The following is a 16,693-nucleotide window of genomic DNA, read 5'->3' on the forward strand; positions in this document are numbered from 1 at the left end:
ATGAACATTAAATCAGAGGCAAATGTAACTATCTATTTCCTGAGTTGGAGGTAAGACCCATTTTCGGGTAATCTAAGATCTATATCCATTTTTGCCTTTGTTTGGAACTCTTTTTGTTAATTTATTTTACTTTTTACCTTTCTCTTCAAAATATTAGTAACAGAGTACTATTCCATACGTCTTTTTAGAATTACTTTGCATTTTACACCTACCTATCCAACAATAAGAACAAGTACTAGCCCAAGATTGACCACTCAAATGCTAATGTAAGCATTCTGGCAAAAGCACACCTGACCCCTAAGATCAGAAAGTAGCAAAGAAAGCTAAAAAAAATACAGGATCACTCAGCAAGTAAAACCAGCTTTTTGTGCACAGAACCGATAACGCAAAACAAAGAAATAGAGAAAAGAGAGAGAAAGGAAACTAGGCTTATCACAGTTACTTTGGTTATCAGATGTTAAAATTCCAAAACAAAGCCACATGTTCCATCGCAGCCACCTCGGCATGCCACACAACACTGTATCACGGTCTAAGCTAAAGCTAGTACCAAACTATTAACATGTTTGTCGATATGAACAGAAGTGTCTGAAAAAGCAGATCCCACATAAGAGAGTAAGAGATATTCACTTTAAGCTATGACAATCTAGTCTCTCCTCTTCTTCTTCTTCTCTTCTTCCTTCTCAGTTGCATTCTTCAGCTGAAAGAAAGAGAAAACAAAGAGTCATTTCAATAGCCAAAACATCGAAACACCAGGCATTTCATCACGTAGAAATTTAATATGGTATAAGAACTGAAATATCTCCTTACCATGATGATCAGAATACGCACAAAGACAGCAACAAAGTCTGTAAATAGGGTCAATGCATGCTTAACGTAGTCCAAATCACCCAAGTGAGCCTTCTCAATGATCTCCTGGGTGTCTACAACAATGTAGCCCACAAACACCAAGAGCCCAAGATACAACTGCCAGGGAATAAAATGTTATGAGCAACTTACAAATAAAGGATGCTAAAAGTCAACACTGCAGCATGAAGGGAACAAAGCATATACCTCAAACTTGAAAAGGGCCATGGAACCACCAAAGATGGAGGACGCCAGTTGCAACCAACAGAGGAGGGAGACACCTGATGAAAGAAGCCCCCCAAGGTACAAGTACTCTCTGCGCCTTGCCACCATGGCAGCAGCTGAGAAGCAACCAAATACCACAGCACAACCTACAAAAGCCCCAATCACAATGCTGCAAAGGAAGAAAATTAAGAGTCAGATGCGCCTCCCTCAAGGATGTAAACCTTAAAGCTGCTAAAAAATCAGTTTTAAACTATATGACTTGCACAATCTAGCTGTATATGCACTTAAAAGAATACACAACCATACAGTATTACATAGGCTACGACGAGTACAGTAATGAGACAACAGTCACTTAGCACTTTTATGTCAATGTAGCAGTTAAACTTAAGGCTCAGACAGCCACCAGCTGAACTAGATTGGATGTACGGGCCTTGAAACAGACGAGCTTCCATTTTATTCCCTTTTCTTGTAGATTTCAACCTCCTCTTCCCCCTCCCCTCCCCCTTTCAAACTCAAACAAAATAAGGGTAAAATATTCTGGCGCATCAGCATTTAAAAGGGAAAAATTGATCGTAAAATTTACAAAAGAAGGAGCCAGGAGAGATGCATTCCAAACAAGCAGAAGTTGCAATTCAGATCAAGCATTGCAAATATAGAGACCTAAACTAACACCTTAGACCACACACAAAGAAATCCCACTTCCAAATCAGATGCTAAAAAACCCAGATCGGGAAGAAACTCATAATACTCATGGGTTTAGCACAAGAAGACTCAAACTAACACACTAGAAAACAGAAGCAATATTTTCAAACATGAAAAGGGACAATATTGAAGGACACACACCTTGGGTCGAAGTCAATGGCCGCTTTAATTAGAGTACCAACAGAAGCCCCTTCAAAGAGTGCAGCCACCATCAGAAGCGCCACCCTTTTTTGCTGCTCACCAACAATAACAAAAGTATCAGTTCACATTCAATAATCAGCATAACCACAAAATTGCACAACTAAAGAAGGCCATGACGAGGCACTGCTGAACGGAAGTAAAGTTAGTGAGTACCTCTTGATAAGGATGGGTCGACAAAAGCCACACCATGCTTCCCATACAAGCCAGTGTTGTGAGTAAGCCACCAATATTCCAAAGAATGTGAAGGTAAACCCCAGCAGCTGATGCTACTAAAGCACAGCATAGAGTAAGGTAGACCTATAACCATGAAAGAAATCAAGATCAGGAAGATGTGGAACTAAATTCTGCCACACTGATACAGTTCAATGCAGAATCACCGCTCTCTCTTATTTTAGTAGGACTTCAATTAATCAATCAAACCGTCGATTCACAAATGCTTTTGATATTAATTATCTAACGCAAGTTTTTTTTTTTTTTTTGATAAATAGGTAAATGTATAAAAACATAGCTCCCTTGTTGATACATAGATATACATTGATACAATTCGTGGTGTAAAATTTGAGCTCTCTCTAAACTTGGCATGACAATTTCAAAAAACCAATCAATCAATACATCAATTTACGAACAATATTCTGATATTAATAATCAACTAGGTACACATTTAAAAGTACAGCTCCTTTGTTGATAAGTAAATATACATTGATACAATTCAATGTTACACTAGGCTGGATAAGATGGATGTGCGGGCACACTAGACTGGATACGATTCGGAATGACGATATTCGGGAGAGGGTGGGCGTGGCTACTGTGGATGACAAGATGCGGGAAGCGCGGCTTAGATGGTTCGGACACGTGTGGAGGAGAAGCCTAGATGCACCGGCTAGGAGGTGTGAGCGGTTGACTTTGGCCAGAGGGCGGCCTAAGAAGTAATAGGGCGAGGTGATAGTGCAGGATATGGTGCGGCTTCAGATTTCCAAGGACATGATTCTTGATAGGAACATGTGGAGGTCGAGCATTAGGGTGGTAGTCGAGAGTTCTTCCCTCTTTGTACCGGGTAATCTGATAGAGTTTTGTTTAGGTTTATTAGCGGTCTATGTTGGGTTCACATTGTTGTTTTGCATAGTTTTGTGTTATTATCCTTTCACTTAATCGTCTTGTTATTTTCTTTCTGGCATCTTTTGTTGTTACATGCCTTTTCTCTTGTTTCTTTTCTAATGTTATTGTCTCGAGGTGAGAGTCTCCCGAAAACAGCCTCTACCCTTTTCGGGGTAAGGGTACGATCTGCGTACAGTCTACTCTTCCCGTACCCCACTAGTGGGATTTTACTGGGTATGTTGTTGTTGTTGACAATTCAATGTAAAATTAGAGCTCTATCTAAATTTGGAATAAAAACTTCAAAAACTAATCAATCAAAATGCTGATTCACGAACGGTCTTCTGATGTTAATTATTTTACAGGAGCTTTAATTGATACATAGGCACACATCTAACAGTATAGCTCCTTTTAAGCTATGTAATCTTACTCTTTTCACTTATGCCGGTGATCAACTGTTTTATGTTTAAAATTTTTACGATTAGTCACCAAAGCGTTTCTAGCAAGTTTAAATATATTATCTGATTTTAGTAAATTAAAGAAATATTCAAATAAACCTTCAACGAATTAGTCATGATTTTCAATTTAATTTACTTTTCTTACCGGGCCAAAGAACGCAAAGGTAATAATTAGAGATTCCAAAAATTTCTCATAAATTTCAATTAAATTTGTTCTTCTTTCCACGTCAAGAAAGTAAAATAAAAATTAGGGCAGTTGTCAACGAACTAACAAACAATCCAATAAGAAACGTAGCCGCGGGGCAAAAGAACTTGTTTCTTCTCATCAAATACGCTCAAATACTCAAAAACCGTCAAATCAGTGGAGAAAGTAGAAACAAAGGCCAATAACGAAAACAAAAGTAGATAATACCGTAAGAATATCAAATCTCAATCAAAATTAACAAAATTAACAGTATAAAAGAAAAGGAAAGGACCTGCTTGAGATGAATTTGAACGAGAGGAGAGATCTGGCGGAAGTTTTTGAGAGAATCGTAGCTCCAGCGGTTGCGCGACGCCGATTGCGAGTTGAAGAACGAGGTAAAACCTTCCATTTGGAAAATCTCAGGAGCGAGCAGAGAATATTTTTCAGAGTTCACGTGTAAACAGTGCTATACCGGAAATGCGAAGTCGTTACCCGAAAGGCGTTGAAGATGTGGTTATATAGGCGCTAGTTTTCACGAATATTTCGTTGCTTCCAGAATTTACAGGAAACAACGAACAAGCGCCGTTTTTTTGTGACTTTACATTTATACCCCCACAGGCCACAATAGAACTTTTAATCTTTACATTTTTCACTTCTTTTTACATATCGGATAATTCGAATTAAAACTATTATCGCCTTTTACAAATATTACAAAATTCAAACTTTACCCGTGTTTCTTGGAAGAAATGAAGCACCGCTTAGTATTCTGCAATTTTAAATAATAATACCCTTTTTTTTTCTGCTTTAGTTAAATAAAATTATGTTTAAAGTTTAATAGAGTTGGCAAAAGGAAAATGACAATGTGGAAAAGAGTAATATTTTAAACATTAAGTACAGGGGTAGGTAGTTAAGGGAATTATCGGGTCATTGGTTCCGGAAGGAACTAGAGAAAACCAAATAATATTACTTCTATGCTAAGTTACAAAATATCTAACGACCAGAAGCTGGTAATTGGTAGAATTGACTGGGTGTCACCCACGCATTTCAGCCAATTGAAGCCTGCCATTCATATATATTACATATTTTACTCCTTTTCAGATTGCAAAAAGCGTGTTAAATCCTAGAAGGAAAGTAAGTGTACATAAACAAGCTTCCCCGAACCCTCAAAGAACAAAATGAGCAAAGGAGTTCTGCCTTTTCGTGCAAATAAACTGGGGTTATAATACCCAAACTAACTTATCCCTCCTAATAAAATAATACTATAAATTTGATGGGATAAGATGGGATATTCAAGATTAAATCTGGGACTAAGTTTATACTATTTTTGATTTACTGTATAAATTTAGTACCACTTTATCAACGACCCCTAATGGTTCACACTTCACATTCTTACATTAAACCTGTGAAACACTTTCGAGCAAGCTCAACGAAAGTTCCATTTCAGTTTCCATAGTTGCGTATTATTATTGCACAGCAGGTCTAGGTAGTTGTCAAATGTTAATGCACAATGGCTTTAAGTTTCTATGCATGACTAGAATACAACTGTAAAATATATGAATACACAACTAAATTCTAGATTTGCTGAAAGATTTGCTTTCATTAGTTAGCTATTTTTACATCACTACAGGTTAAAGAAAGAATAGAAAAGCTAGATGCACTTTGTGTTTACAATACTCCACATGTTTGAGAATTTTCTGGTAAGGGAAGTGTAGATACTGGGTCTTGGATCTCTTGGCTGAGCCCTTGACGATAAAGCCTATGCTTTCTCAAAGCTTCATGGCATGGAGAGAAGAACTCATGCCGGAGGGCTTCCTCTGCACTAATCCTCAATCTTGGATTCGACGTTAAACACTTGTCCACAAGATCAATAAGGGAATGTGGAATGATCTCTAGAAAATCTTGTTTTCGGGTGTTTCTTAAACACCAATCTCGTAATCTTACAGGCGACAGAGATTTTAGGTCAAATAAATCCTGTTTCATGGTAATGTACTATTCAGAGCTATGAATAGAGCTTAATAAAAAAAAAGAACAGTTCAAGAAAACACTGGAATTATTAGTACCACTGGAAATGAAGATTCTCGGTTGTGTAGTTTGGCCACTTCCCACAAATCTTCACTTCCTTTCAATTTGACGATTTCCTTTATGTTCCTGATAAATGAAATATAGATTGATTAGCAAATTCTCTGTATCATTTATCACTGTTCAATGGCAATGAATATAGACAAAGAATCTCACTGGTCAGGATCCCCAGCAAATGGTGTTCGGCCAATAATGAAATAGAGTAAGGTGACACCAGCTGACCAAATATCAAGTTTTGTACCTTGATGTACAGATCGGAATAGCACCTGAAAGTGAACCGATCATGAGGCCCTTTGTCAGTGGAATAAGCAAAATATGATGATGATGAAATTCTTGATTACGTATTTAAAAGTAAATTTACTATGAAGATGTAAATAAGATTGACTTCCGACTATTTCAACTCAAATTTAAGAGACGAGTATAGCATGAATGAATATACAGGGACAGGCAAAGTTATAACAAGGTAAGTGGATATACAATTAGCTAGTTCCTAACCTCTGGAGCTCTGAAACCCTTAGTTCCAACACATGGTCCTTCTCGCTTGTGTTTCCCGTCCCCTGACAACAATAGAAAATTAAACCCAATGCAGAAGCTCAAGCCCAATAAAACATGAAACCACAGTTTCGACCAGATCTAGTTACCCAAAATAACAGACCTTTGCTTTTCAGCAAACCAGCACCGCCAATGGCAATTCCAGATGAATGCAGTGGCATTGGAGTTGGGTAAACATACTTCCTTTCTGCTTTTCCAGGAGTTGCAGCAACCCTTTTTCTCTTGGAAGTTGGACCATTTGTTTCTTCATGATTTGAACCTTGAAGTGCTTCTTGCACTAGGTTAATCAGCTCCTTCCTACCTTGAGATGGAAGAGGTTCTCTCAACCTTTCAGCTGATGGTGTCCTATTGCTTGTTGCATCCTTTGCTGAGGTTATCCCCGAACCATCAGCACCTTGACTTTTTTTAATACTCCTATATGCAATATCTGCGCTGATCTTTTCTTGGTCAGCCTTCCTTTTCAGGTTTTTCGATCGTATTAGAGACTTAATGCCTTTTCCTGCTTCCTGATTGATGCCTTCCTCAAGTTTTGCATTGTATTTTCTTTGTTTAATTGGAGGAAGAGACTTGGCAAGGGGTATAGGACCATTATTAGAGCTTGTGGCGTGGCTCAACTTTGTCTTGTCTGTGAATTAGACATATACAGCTTTTAATGAACATTCAATGGTTGATACACAAGAAAAGAAAAAATGATAAAGATTGAACACGAAGTATGCAACGTTACTGGGAGTTAAAACTTAAAACAGCCTTAGGGTCTCTTTTGTTTTATAGTGAGCTTGGGATAATGTTGAGTTTCTTCCATTTTTTACCTTAACGAAGCTTTCTTTCTTCTGTTAAAGAGAGACATTAATCATAATTGGGATATTTAAAGCACAAGACATCTTTCAAGCTAAGAAAATTAATCAGCACAAAGAGGAAGTACCTGATGTTCCATATTTCTGGTGCAGGTCCTATGCAACATATAGGCAAAAGAGTAATTAGATTTTATATGGTCAACAACGTAGCAGGTAGGAAAATTTCTACTAAGTTGAATAGCCTACTTACCAGGGCAAGGTTAAAGTCAATGAGGTAACCTTTATTAGCCTTGGTAGAAAAAAGAAAGTTTCCAGGTTTAACATCTCTATGAACAATACCCTGCATGTAAGAAATTAGAAGTTAATTATGTTTTCAGGAACGCCATTCAGTTCATCTGCATCTTTTCTGATACTCTCACCTGTTTATGTAAACCAGCAAGTGCCCTGAACATGCAATAGCCATACCAGCGGAGCTGGGAAACATCTATATCTCTTTTCAAGACCTTAAGTTTGAAACATGTTAAAATAATGAGTATATTGACCATTTAAACTAGATAACTCAAAAGTAAAAGAGAATTGACCTCAGGTCTATCATGCTCAACATGCTCTAGAACAAGGCAATCAGAATTTCCATTCTTGAATGATCCTTCGTACTTAATTACAAAGTTCTTTCCCCTGTCATAAACCAAAGTTCTTAGAAGAAATGTCATAGTGCAGATATACTTATAGATATAATATATAGGCATATATTCACGAGTATGTATCCATGGTTCCTTAAAACAATCTCCTATATCATTACCCAAAGCGCTCTAGCATCTTCAACTCATTAAGGACATGTTGTTTGTTAGCATTTGGGTGAGGACCTGCCAAGTCAGAATCAACGTATCAAATATTTGATCACCTCCAGGGCAACATTAGGGGAATACATGGATTTGTGTCAGAGAAACCCAATGCCAAAAGAGCAGAGATGCTCCATTTTACCATTTCTTTGATAATGAAACAACTTTCCAGCATACAAACAATGCACAAGAGTATAACCAATGTCACACTGATGTAGAGATGAAATTTGTAAATTGAAGCACCACAAAGCAATCAAATAATGAAGACAGAAGAATGCCTCAAATCTTTTGATGCATCTTCAACCTATACTTCATAATATTCTACCTTTGACCTTGCTCAGTAAAATAAAAGAGTATCCAGGTACATCTTTCCACATACTTGTCAGGAAAGTTAACAAGTCAGGATCAACAATATGCAAGAATGAAACATCATTCAATTGCTAAAGGATCTCCAAAATAGTCTACAATCAGATAGTACAGATCAAAGAAATTTAAATTTAGTATAACAAGCCCAACAGTTTGCATATCATACATTTAATTGCAAACTTCACTCCGTCAGTCTTTCTCCTTGCCCTGTACACTGTCCCATAACCACCTGCAAATACAGTCATCAGGATAGATAAAATCATGAACTGATAAAAACTTTGGAACAATCATGGCTGTAGATTGAAAGCAATTCACAGGTAAATACCTGAACCCTCTTCGTCCTCCACAATATAGGACTCCAGGTTAGGCAATTGTTTTTGCTCTGATTGATTCTACAAAACAAAACCTCAATGTGACATCATGATTTATAGCAACAAACTTCACCAAACACAAGTCAAATAAAATGCTGGTCAGGAACTTACTTTTGTGGAGTTACAAACGAAATTTTCCCCATTTTCTTTTGGATTTCCATTACTCTCTTTAATACTCACACCAAAGTCATAGTACTGTGTGTGCTTCAGCTTCATGGGGATTGACTTGGCATCTCTTTCTTTGTCGAGAAGCAGACTGGCAGCATCATGAATCTTCAGTGCCTTGGAAGTCCTTTGCTCCCGGTGATTTAGTACATCCCTCTGAAAGTGTTTAGAATTAGGGGATGATTTTCCGAGCTGCTTCTGACCAGCAGATTGTGTGTGCACTAAGATGGAATGATTCTGTGGAGACATATCTGTTTTTGCTGTTTCCATGTGGAGAATTGCTGCCGTGCATTCCTTGGTAGCATTCTCTAAAGGAGTATCTCGAGGGGATTCATCCGCCTTTGCTGGATTAGTCTCGGTGCAGTTAATGTTTCTATTACTAACAGGATAAGAAGCAGGTTCTTCTTCGTTGCCTTCCACAGAATTTTCCATTTGAGTCACCCTTTCAAAACCTTGGACTGAAGCATCAGCTGCATATGGCAGAATTTCCATTTCTTTGTCCACTTTTATACAGGAATTTATGCCAGAGTTTATTCTCCTTTCTGTTGCATCAACCATCTCAGCAATTATACTGGTAGATGTGGTATACAATGAACTAATGTGAAGTGGCTTTAGCTGAAGAACGGGATCTGTGATACTTTCAACTGCGGTTGATTTAGGGGAGTTGAACATGCTATGACTAAGAATTTTAGATTTACAAATAGGTGTATGTACAAAATTTGTTTTACAGTTGTTCTCTCCTATGTCTATCTCCTCTTCACATTCATATTCAACACACTTAAGTCCAGAACTTGATGGTCTGGCACTACCTTCAATTATCGAAGTTCTGAACATTTCATAAACTCTGTTGAAGTCGCAAGCCAATGACAATGGTATTCTTGTCAACTGGTTCATGCCACAGTTTGGGAGATATGCCTGTGACAGAATGAAAGCATTTTATTCTTTTGTCAGTCGCAGTTTTTTGAAGCTGTTTGCACGAGAATACTCTTAACCAGAAGGACAAACAGACCACCAACCGAACCCAGCCAAAATTGAAGCATGGGAACTTCATGAAGAGCTGCAATTAGTCTCCAAATAATGCCCCCAAAAAGCGGAAAAACTCTCCTAACCCTACTGTCTAACTCAAAATTGCCTGAGATCTAAAATAGGCCTTGATATACCAAATATAGAGTTTGAATTTGCTTTGCATCAGATCTAATCCTAAATTCCTAATCTGCTACGCGCAAATTTACCAGACAAATCATTTACTCCAGATCTAGATACTCCTAATTTTTCACCAAAAATTCAAATTAGAAAACAATGACGTTTCTATCATCATATTAACAAGCTCATTAACATACTTCTTATCTCAATTGACTAATACTGCAAATTCTACAAAGGTTTGACTAAATTTAGCAAAAAGTACACCTTATTTAGCCAGACATGCTCACAACCTCTCAAATTAAAATACAAAAAGCACTGCATTAATTACCTGTCCACAAATCCTCCGAGTCATTGAAGGCAAAGTCACCATCTCTTGACTTCCTTCCTCGGCTGAAATAAGCAAACAAAATACTCAAATTAATTGTGATATTTCAATCAAAAAAATTAAAATTTTATGGAATCAACAGGTTTTACCGTCAAAATTGTTGAAAAATCCTCTTTTAGTAACCACGTTTGAATACTCAACCTCCGATCTAGCTCTCTTCCTTTTCCTATAGTAAGCCCTAAATATACACTCACTCTCTCGTCTCATCTGGAGAGCTCGAAACTCCAGCTGAGGCACGTAAGCCGGAGACACATTCGCATTAGCAAAGAATTTCACGGTTGATACAAATCCTAATTGAGAAAAAGTGACGAAGTAATTGCTCGTTAAATGGAGAGGAGAATTAGGAATGAAACAGAGAAACTCGATGTAATCCGGCGAAGTAGAAAATAAGGTGCATTTGGATGAAAGCTCCGACGGCCGAACTGGTCGTCCTGTTGATAATAGAAGAGCGAATATATGCCATGCTTTTTGTATGTCGGAAATAGCAGTAGTGGCGGTGGCGGAGAATGAGGTTAGTTGAAATTCCATTGATTTTCAGATCTGAAGGTGGAGAAAAGCATGTGATTAAATTGCAGAGAAATGAGAGAAAGTGAAAAGAGTCTCAGAGATGAGTTTGGTTGTGAGGGGGGGTAGAGACAGAAAGAGAGGAGCGGGAAAATGATTAGCTGTAGGGTTTGATAATCCCGCCAATATATTTATCTCAAATTGAAACGATAAAATAAGTCAAATAGAAGTTAAATGCATTTCTTATCAGGCCTTTGTTATTGAACATGGGCTGGCCCTTTAATCTAATATATTTGTAGAAATGACACCATATAGCCACTTTAAAGGGCTACTATTTAAAAATTAATCAGTGCGTCCTTAATTTTAGTTTTCACGACAAAAACGTCTTGAATTGTCCTAAAGTTAGGATTTTTAGTTCAAAATTTCAGGACAAAATAAGTATTGATTAATTTCTAAATAGTATCCCTGAGAATGACTATCTGTATACTTGCCCCAATATATTTAAAACGTGATCCCAACCTAATAAATATTAGTTTAAGAAATTAGAAATAGTATCCACTGGCCAATTTTCGGCTCTGTTTAGAAAAATAGCCACCATTGTTTCGGAACTCCAAGACAATAGCTTTTTCAATTGAACAATTAACCAAAATAATCGTCCACCCAGCCGCTTAATCTAAAAATAGCATGTGGAGGTATAATAAATATATATAGTTTATGTATTATATGTATATAATTGTGTATAATTAATGTATAAACTATGTATATGACTAGAAAAAATAAACAATAAATATGAATGGCTATTTGTGTAAAGATCCCTTTTCAATTGCAGGGGCTAAAAGGTGTTTATTTGTGAATTTTACCCAATAAATATGGTGGACCATTGTTCTTTTATATATTCATTTAAAGTCGTGTGAAAATCAATTCAGTTCTTAATTTATGAGTGCTTAATGAATTATATGTTTTTTCAATCATATTATCATATTTTTATTGTCTTAGCTTAATGGGGGGGGAAATTCGATTGTTTTCCTGATCTTGTTTGTGCTTTATGAAGAACTTCTTAAACTGTGATGTTGAAGTTTTAATTCTGTTTAGCTCCATTTGAACATGGTATCGTCGTACTATAGTCTATGATTAACTCCTACATACAATACAAGCAAGTTGTACAGCAAAACAAGCTTATAATTTGTAAACGAGATTTCATAACTATCAAATAACTAATTTTCGTGGAAAGTGCATACAATTTAAGACATAATCGTTTACGTCAAACCCAGTGTCGAAACATTTCATTTCCTTTTTCTTTTCAACGTGATGAACAAGGCAGTAAGTAAATTTCCATTGACAATAGGGACAGAATATCAGTGAAATTATTCTGTGACATAAAGGTTTGAATTGAAGTCTTTTGATCGCTGATATGTTACTTCAGACCCATTTTTCCCTTGGCTGCATTCAGACTGCCAAAACTGACTTTTTTTGTATTGTGTATGTGTTATGATACAAGCATGTGAGAGTCACATGGGTAGTTAATCCGTTAAGAAGGTAGTTAGTTGTTATAAGTAAGTTAAGGGTATTTTAGTCCTTTTAGCTCTTCTTTCTTCTTATGCAAGTATATATCGACTGAGACTTGCTCATTCTCTCAATAACAGAAATCTGTTCTAGAATCTTCCTTCATTAACAAGCTCAAGCAGTCATTACAATTTGACATGGTATTAGAGCGGCATGCCTGGACCGCGACGCGTTGATCTCTGATTTCAATTACTGTCCTCGATTTCTGATTTCTTAGTTACTCGAAGTTCAATTGCAATTTGATAATTCGTCGATGTCGGACATAGATTCATCCATAGCGGAAATTGTGTCGATCGATCACAGCCATCCTCTTTATATTGGTCCTTCCGACATACCTAGCTTAGTTGTAGTTCTGGTTAAGCTTACAGACTCAGAGAACTATGGGTTATAGAGTAGGTCGATATGGATTGCTCTTTTGGGGAAGAAGAAAGTAGGTTTTGTTACTAGAACATGCAAAAGGGATGCTTATGAAGGAGAGTTACTGGAACAGTGGGAAACATGTAACGCCTTTGTTCTATCGTGGATTATGAACAATGTAGCACCTGAATTGTTGGGTGGAATTGTGTATGCATCGGATGCGCACCTAGTGTGGGAGGATTTGCCCGAAAGGTTCAACAAGTGAATCATGTAAGAATTTTCAATTGCATCATGAAATTACAACTTTAGCACAAGGAACTAGTGTTGTGTCTGTGTATTTTTCGAAATTGAAGGAACTTTGTCATGAGTATGATATTTTGGTTCCTTTCCCAAATTGTTGTGAAAAGTCGAAAGATCATGCAGAGTAATTGCATCAACAGAGAGTTATGCAGTTTTTGTATGGATTAAATGATTCGTATGATCAAGCAAGGAGACAAATTCTCATGAAAACTAATGCTCCCTCTCTCAACCAGACTTATGCAATGATTATTCAAGATAAAAGCCAACAGATAATTGGTGCAAACCTGATAACTAATAAGATGGAAACCCTAGCTATGTAGGCAGGAAGAGAAAGGGGAAGAAAGCAACTCCTTCAATGTGAATTCTGTCATTTAAAGGGGCACACCAAAGAAAATTGCTACAAAATTATAAGTAACCCTACTGATTTTGTTCCAAAGAGAAGATAAGGTGAAGGCGTGAAGAATGCAGGATGTTGGCAATAGAATTCTAGTGCTGGAAAGCCAGCAGGATGGAATGTAGCTGGTAAACAGGGTGGTTGGAGAAGAGAGCCCATGGCAATAATCAATAATGCAGACGTGTCTTCATTATGTGTGCAAGGCAATGTAGATAATGCATTCAGAGCTACTGAAGCAAATGGAACCAGGTGATACCACTACTTCACAGATGACCAGTACAATCAGATATTGAACCTGCTGAGCAATGAACCTGAAGAGCACCATGCCAACATGATAAGTACATGTACAGGTACAGGTATAATCAACTGCCTAATGGCAAGTTATATGCAAAATCAAAAGAACAAGGAGTGGATTATAGACTCAGGTGCCACACATCATACTACCTCTGATATAGAATTATTAGCAGATACTAAATGCACATGGAAGACAGACAAGGATAGAGTACATCTTCCTACTGGGGAAAAGGCTGACATTACTCATACTGGTAGTAAAACCTTATTAGATAAGAGGACAATCAGAAATGTGCTTTATGTTCCAAACTTCAAGTTTAACCTACTATCAGTGTTAAGGCTAACTATGGGGTTAAATTGTAATGCAAACTTCTTTCCTAATTTTTGTGTGTTTTAGGACCTTTAGAATGGCAAGGTGAAGGGAATTGGTAGAGAAAGAGGAGGTCTATATCTGCTAAAGGGTGATCAATGTGGAAGACTAGCTAGTAGAATAAGGACTTTCAATGTTGTGAGCAGGATGACTGAAGGCTCTTGTGGCCTGTGGTACAAGAGACTAGGACATCCTTCCTCGTCAGCGATGAAACATATAGTAGGTCAACATAATAAAGTTAGCAGTGTGCCACAAGATAGGTGCCTTGTATGTCCTTTAGCAAAACAAACTAGACTGAAATTTCCATTAAGTGATTCTAAAACAGATACATTGTTTCATCTTGTGCATATGGATTTGCGGGGACCTTATAAAAGTGCTGCCTTTGACAGAAAATAATACTTTTTGACAGTTGTGAGCACGTGATTTTTGTCTTGCGAGAAACTACTCCCAAAAATGCAAAATAGTTTTGTGTCGTTTGTGATTTGTCTATATTTTGTCTATGCATGTTTATTTCTACCTTAATTAAGAAAAATACAAAAATATGTGTTGCATGTGCATTTAAGATTTACTTAGGAGTTAGTTAAACAATATGTGGATTTGCAAAAATGAAGACCACAAAGACATGTACTTGCATTTAGATGTGTGATTTTATTTAGTTGGTATTTAATTGTGTGTGATACTTGTTGTTAAGGATTAATTAGTATTTTTAACTTGGTTTATGATTTGAATTGGAATTCCAGTTTAATTAATCATGAAATAAGAGAAAAAGAAGAAGAAACAAGTGGAAAATGAGGAGAAAGTCGGATTGGGCCAGTTTTGAATTAAATCAACCAGGCCCAAACCGAAATAACCCCCTTACGGCCCAGTCCAAACGCCCTTGTGCCCGGTCCATTCCCATGGTCGCTGAAACGATGTCGTTTCAGCGGCAATCAATCACAGCCATTGACCCTACATGATCCAACGGCTCAAAATCCGTCTCCCTTACCCATTCCCTGGACCGACCCGTTACCCGGTTCGAACCGACCCCCAACTAAAACCAAACGACATTGTTCCCCTTAAGTGTATTGATCCGGGCCATTGATCTCATCAGATCGAACGGCCCAGGATCAATTCCCTCCCCCATATAAAACCTCAATCTCTCACCCCACGCCCCCCAAACCAAACCCCCCCTCCCTCACTCCTTCGTCTCTCTCAAACTCAGAGACCTCCATGGAAAAACCCTAGCCTCCACCCCACCCCTTCGCCTGAAAGCCGGCGGCAACGACGCCGCTGGCCATAAAACTAACACCCCTGAGCCTCCTGACCTTCCTCATCACGAATCCAGGCTCCTTTTAGTTCAAATCTCAACCGAGCTCTTCGAATCTTCAAGGTGTTTTCATGGTCGTCCAGTTTCCGAGTTTCTGAGGTAATTTTTCCTTTCCTATTTGTTCCGTTGGTGTTTGTTTATATCTGTTTTTTTGTTTAAGGTGGTTTTATTAATTTTTATTTTTTGTCAATTGATTCTGCCCTTCTCCAAAGACCTTTTATTTGGTCGAACTTTTTCTGTTCATGGTCGAGTACATAATAAACTACATAATCGATTCGAATGAGTTTCGTCGATTAGTTAAGTTTTTCATAGATCCCTGTGTCTATCAATATGAAATCACCTCTGTACTTGTTCGAGTTTAATTATTTGCTATCGATTGTATGTGTTGTAATTCGCGTAGTCGATTCGATATATGTCGTCGATTAATTTTACAGTCTTGAATGGTAATAATTTGATTCATCCTACTTAATTCTGATTAAGTCGTTTGTCTGAATTCAGTTGCGAACTGGTTATAGGTTGTAGTTTGTTGGATAATTAGGGTCCAATTGTTAGTTAGCTAAGTTTGAATTGGTTATAGTTGAAGGGATTAATACAGATTGAAACAGGTGGGTAATGCAGTAATTTCAGGGACTTTTAGGAGGGTATTTTTGGATTTAAAGGAGTATGAAAATGGCTTAATTTGAATGGCTGTCAATAGGGTATTAAAATACCATTAAACTGATACATTGTTTAAGAATAGTGGGGAACAAGACTTAATGGCATGGGAAGGTTGATTAAAATAAGTTAAAATACCCATAACTTTGATTAAAAAGAGAAAATCATGCGGTATGGGGGCTGTCAGGAATATCATGGGATTTTCTGATTAATTTTAGTATTTTTAAGGGGGAAGGGGCAGAGTTTAGATATATATAGGGGTCTGGATAGAGTGGGAGAGGGGGATTCTAAAAAAAAAAAAACCTTGAGTGCTGGATTTTCGAGCAGAAATTCAGAGTAAAAAGAAAAATATATAAAGTTGAGGGTTGAACATTCTAACAGGAGAGGGGTCGGACAATTCTGAAACACAGAAAGAGAGCCTTAAAAGTTTGGTTTAGCTCAATTAGCATTGTTCCATTGAAAAATTGAAAAGGGCTCCAGCTTTAATTGTCGAATGGTGTATTCAAGTTTCCTCTTGATTACTGAAGTTCTTGGGGGCTCCTGTTTGGGTCTTGA

General features: G+C 37.4%; 2 protein-coding genes across 2 annotated transcripts; both read right to left on the reverse strand.

The window, feature by feature from the left end:
- Nucleotides 1-414: 414 nt before the first annotated feature.
- On the reverse strand, nt 415-4,461 carry LOC104240699 (bax inhibitor 1-like). The gene is made up of 6 exons (XM_009795578.2): nt 3,998-4,461; nt 2,125-2,268; nt 1,912-2,003; nt 1,051-1,237; nt 808-963; nt 415-697 (listed from the first exon to the last, which is right to left on the reverse strand). The coding sequence occupies exons 1-6, from the start codon at nt 4,112-4,114 to the stop codon at nt 644-646; spliced, it is 750 nt and encodes a 249-aa protein (XP_009793880.1). The 5' UTR covers nt 4,115-4,461; the 3' UTR covers nt 415-643.
- Nucleotides 4,462-5,183: 722 nt separating this feature from the next.
- LOC104240697 (uncharacterized) lies at nt 5,184-11,047 on the reverse strand. The gene is made up of 15 exons (XM_009795576.2): nt 10,489-11,047; nt 10,343-10,404; nt 8,818-9,786; nt 8,661-8,727; nt 8,502-8,564; nt 7,930-7,993; nt 7,712-7,805; nt 7,550-7,633; nt 7,381-7,470; nt 7,259-7,286; nt 6,440-6,961; nt 6,280-6,341; nt 5,941-6,050; nt 5,766-5,853; nt 5,184-5,676 (listed from the first exon to the last, which is right to left on the reverse strand). Exons 1-15 carry the CDS (start codon nt 10,925-10,927, stop codon nt 5,371-5,373), a joined length of 3,048 nt encoding a protein of 1,015 aa, XP_009793878.1. The 5' UTR covers nt 10,928-11,047; the 3' UTR covers nt 5,184-5,370.
- Nucleotides 11,048-16,693: the final 5,646 nt, after the last annotated feature.

The sequence above is a fragment of the Nicotiana sylvestris genome, chromosome 8 (assembly GCF_000393655.2).
Source record: "Nicotiana sylvestris chromosome 8, ASM39365v2, whole genome shotgun sequence".
NCBI classification, from domain to species: domain Eukaryota; kingdom Viridiplantae; phylum Streptophyta; class Magnoliopsida; order Solanales; family Solanaceae; genus Nicotiana; species Nicotiana sylvestris.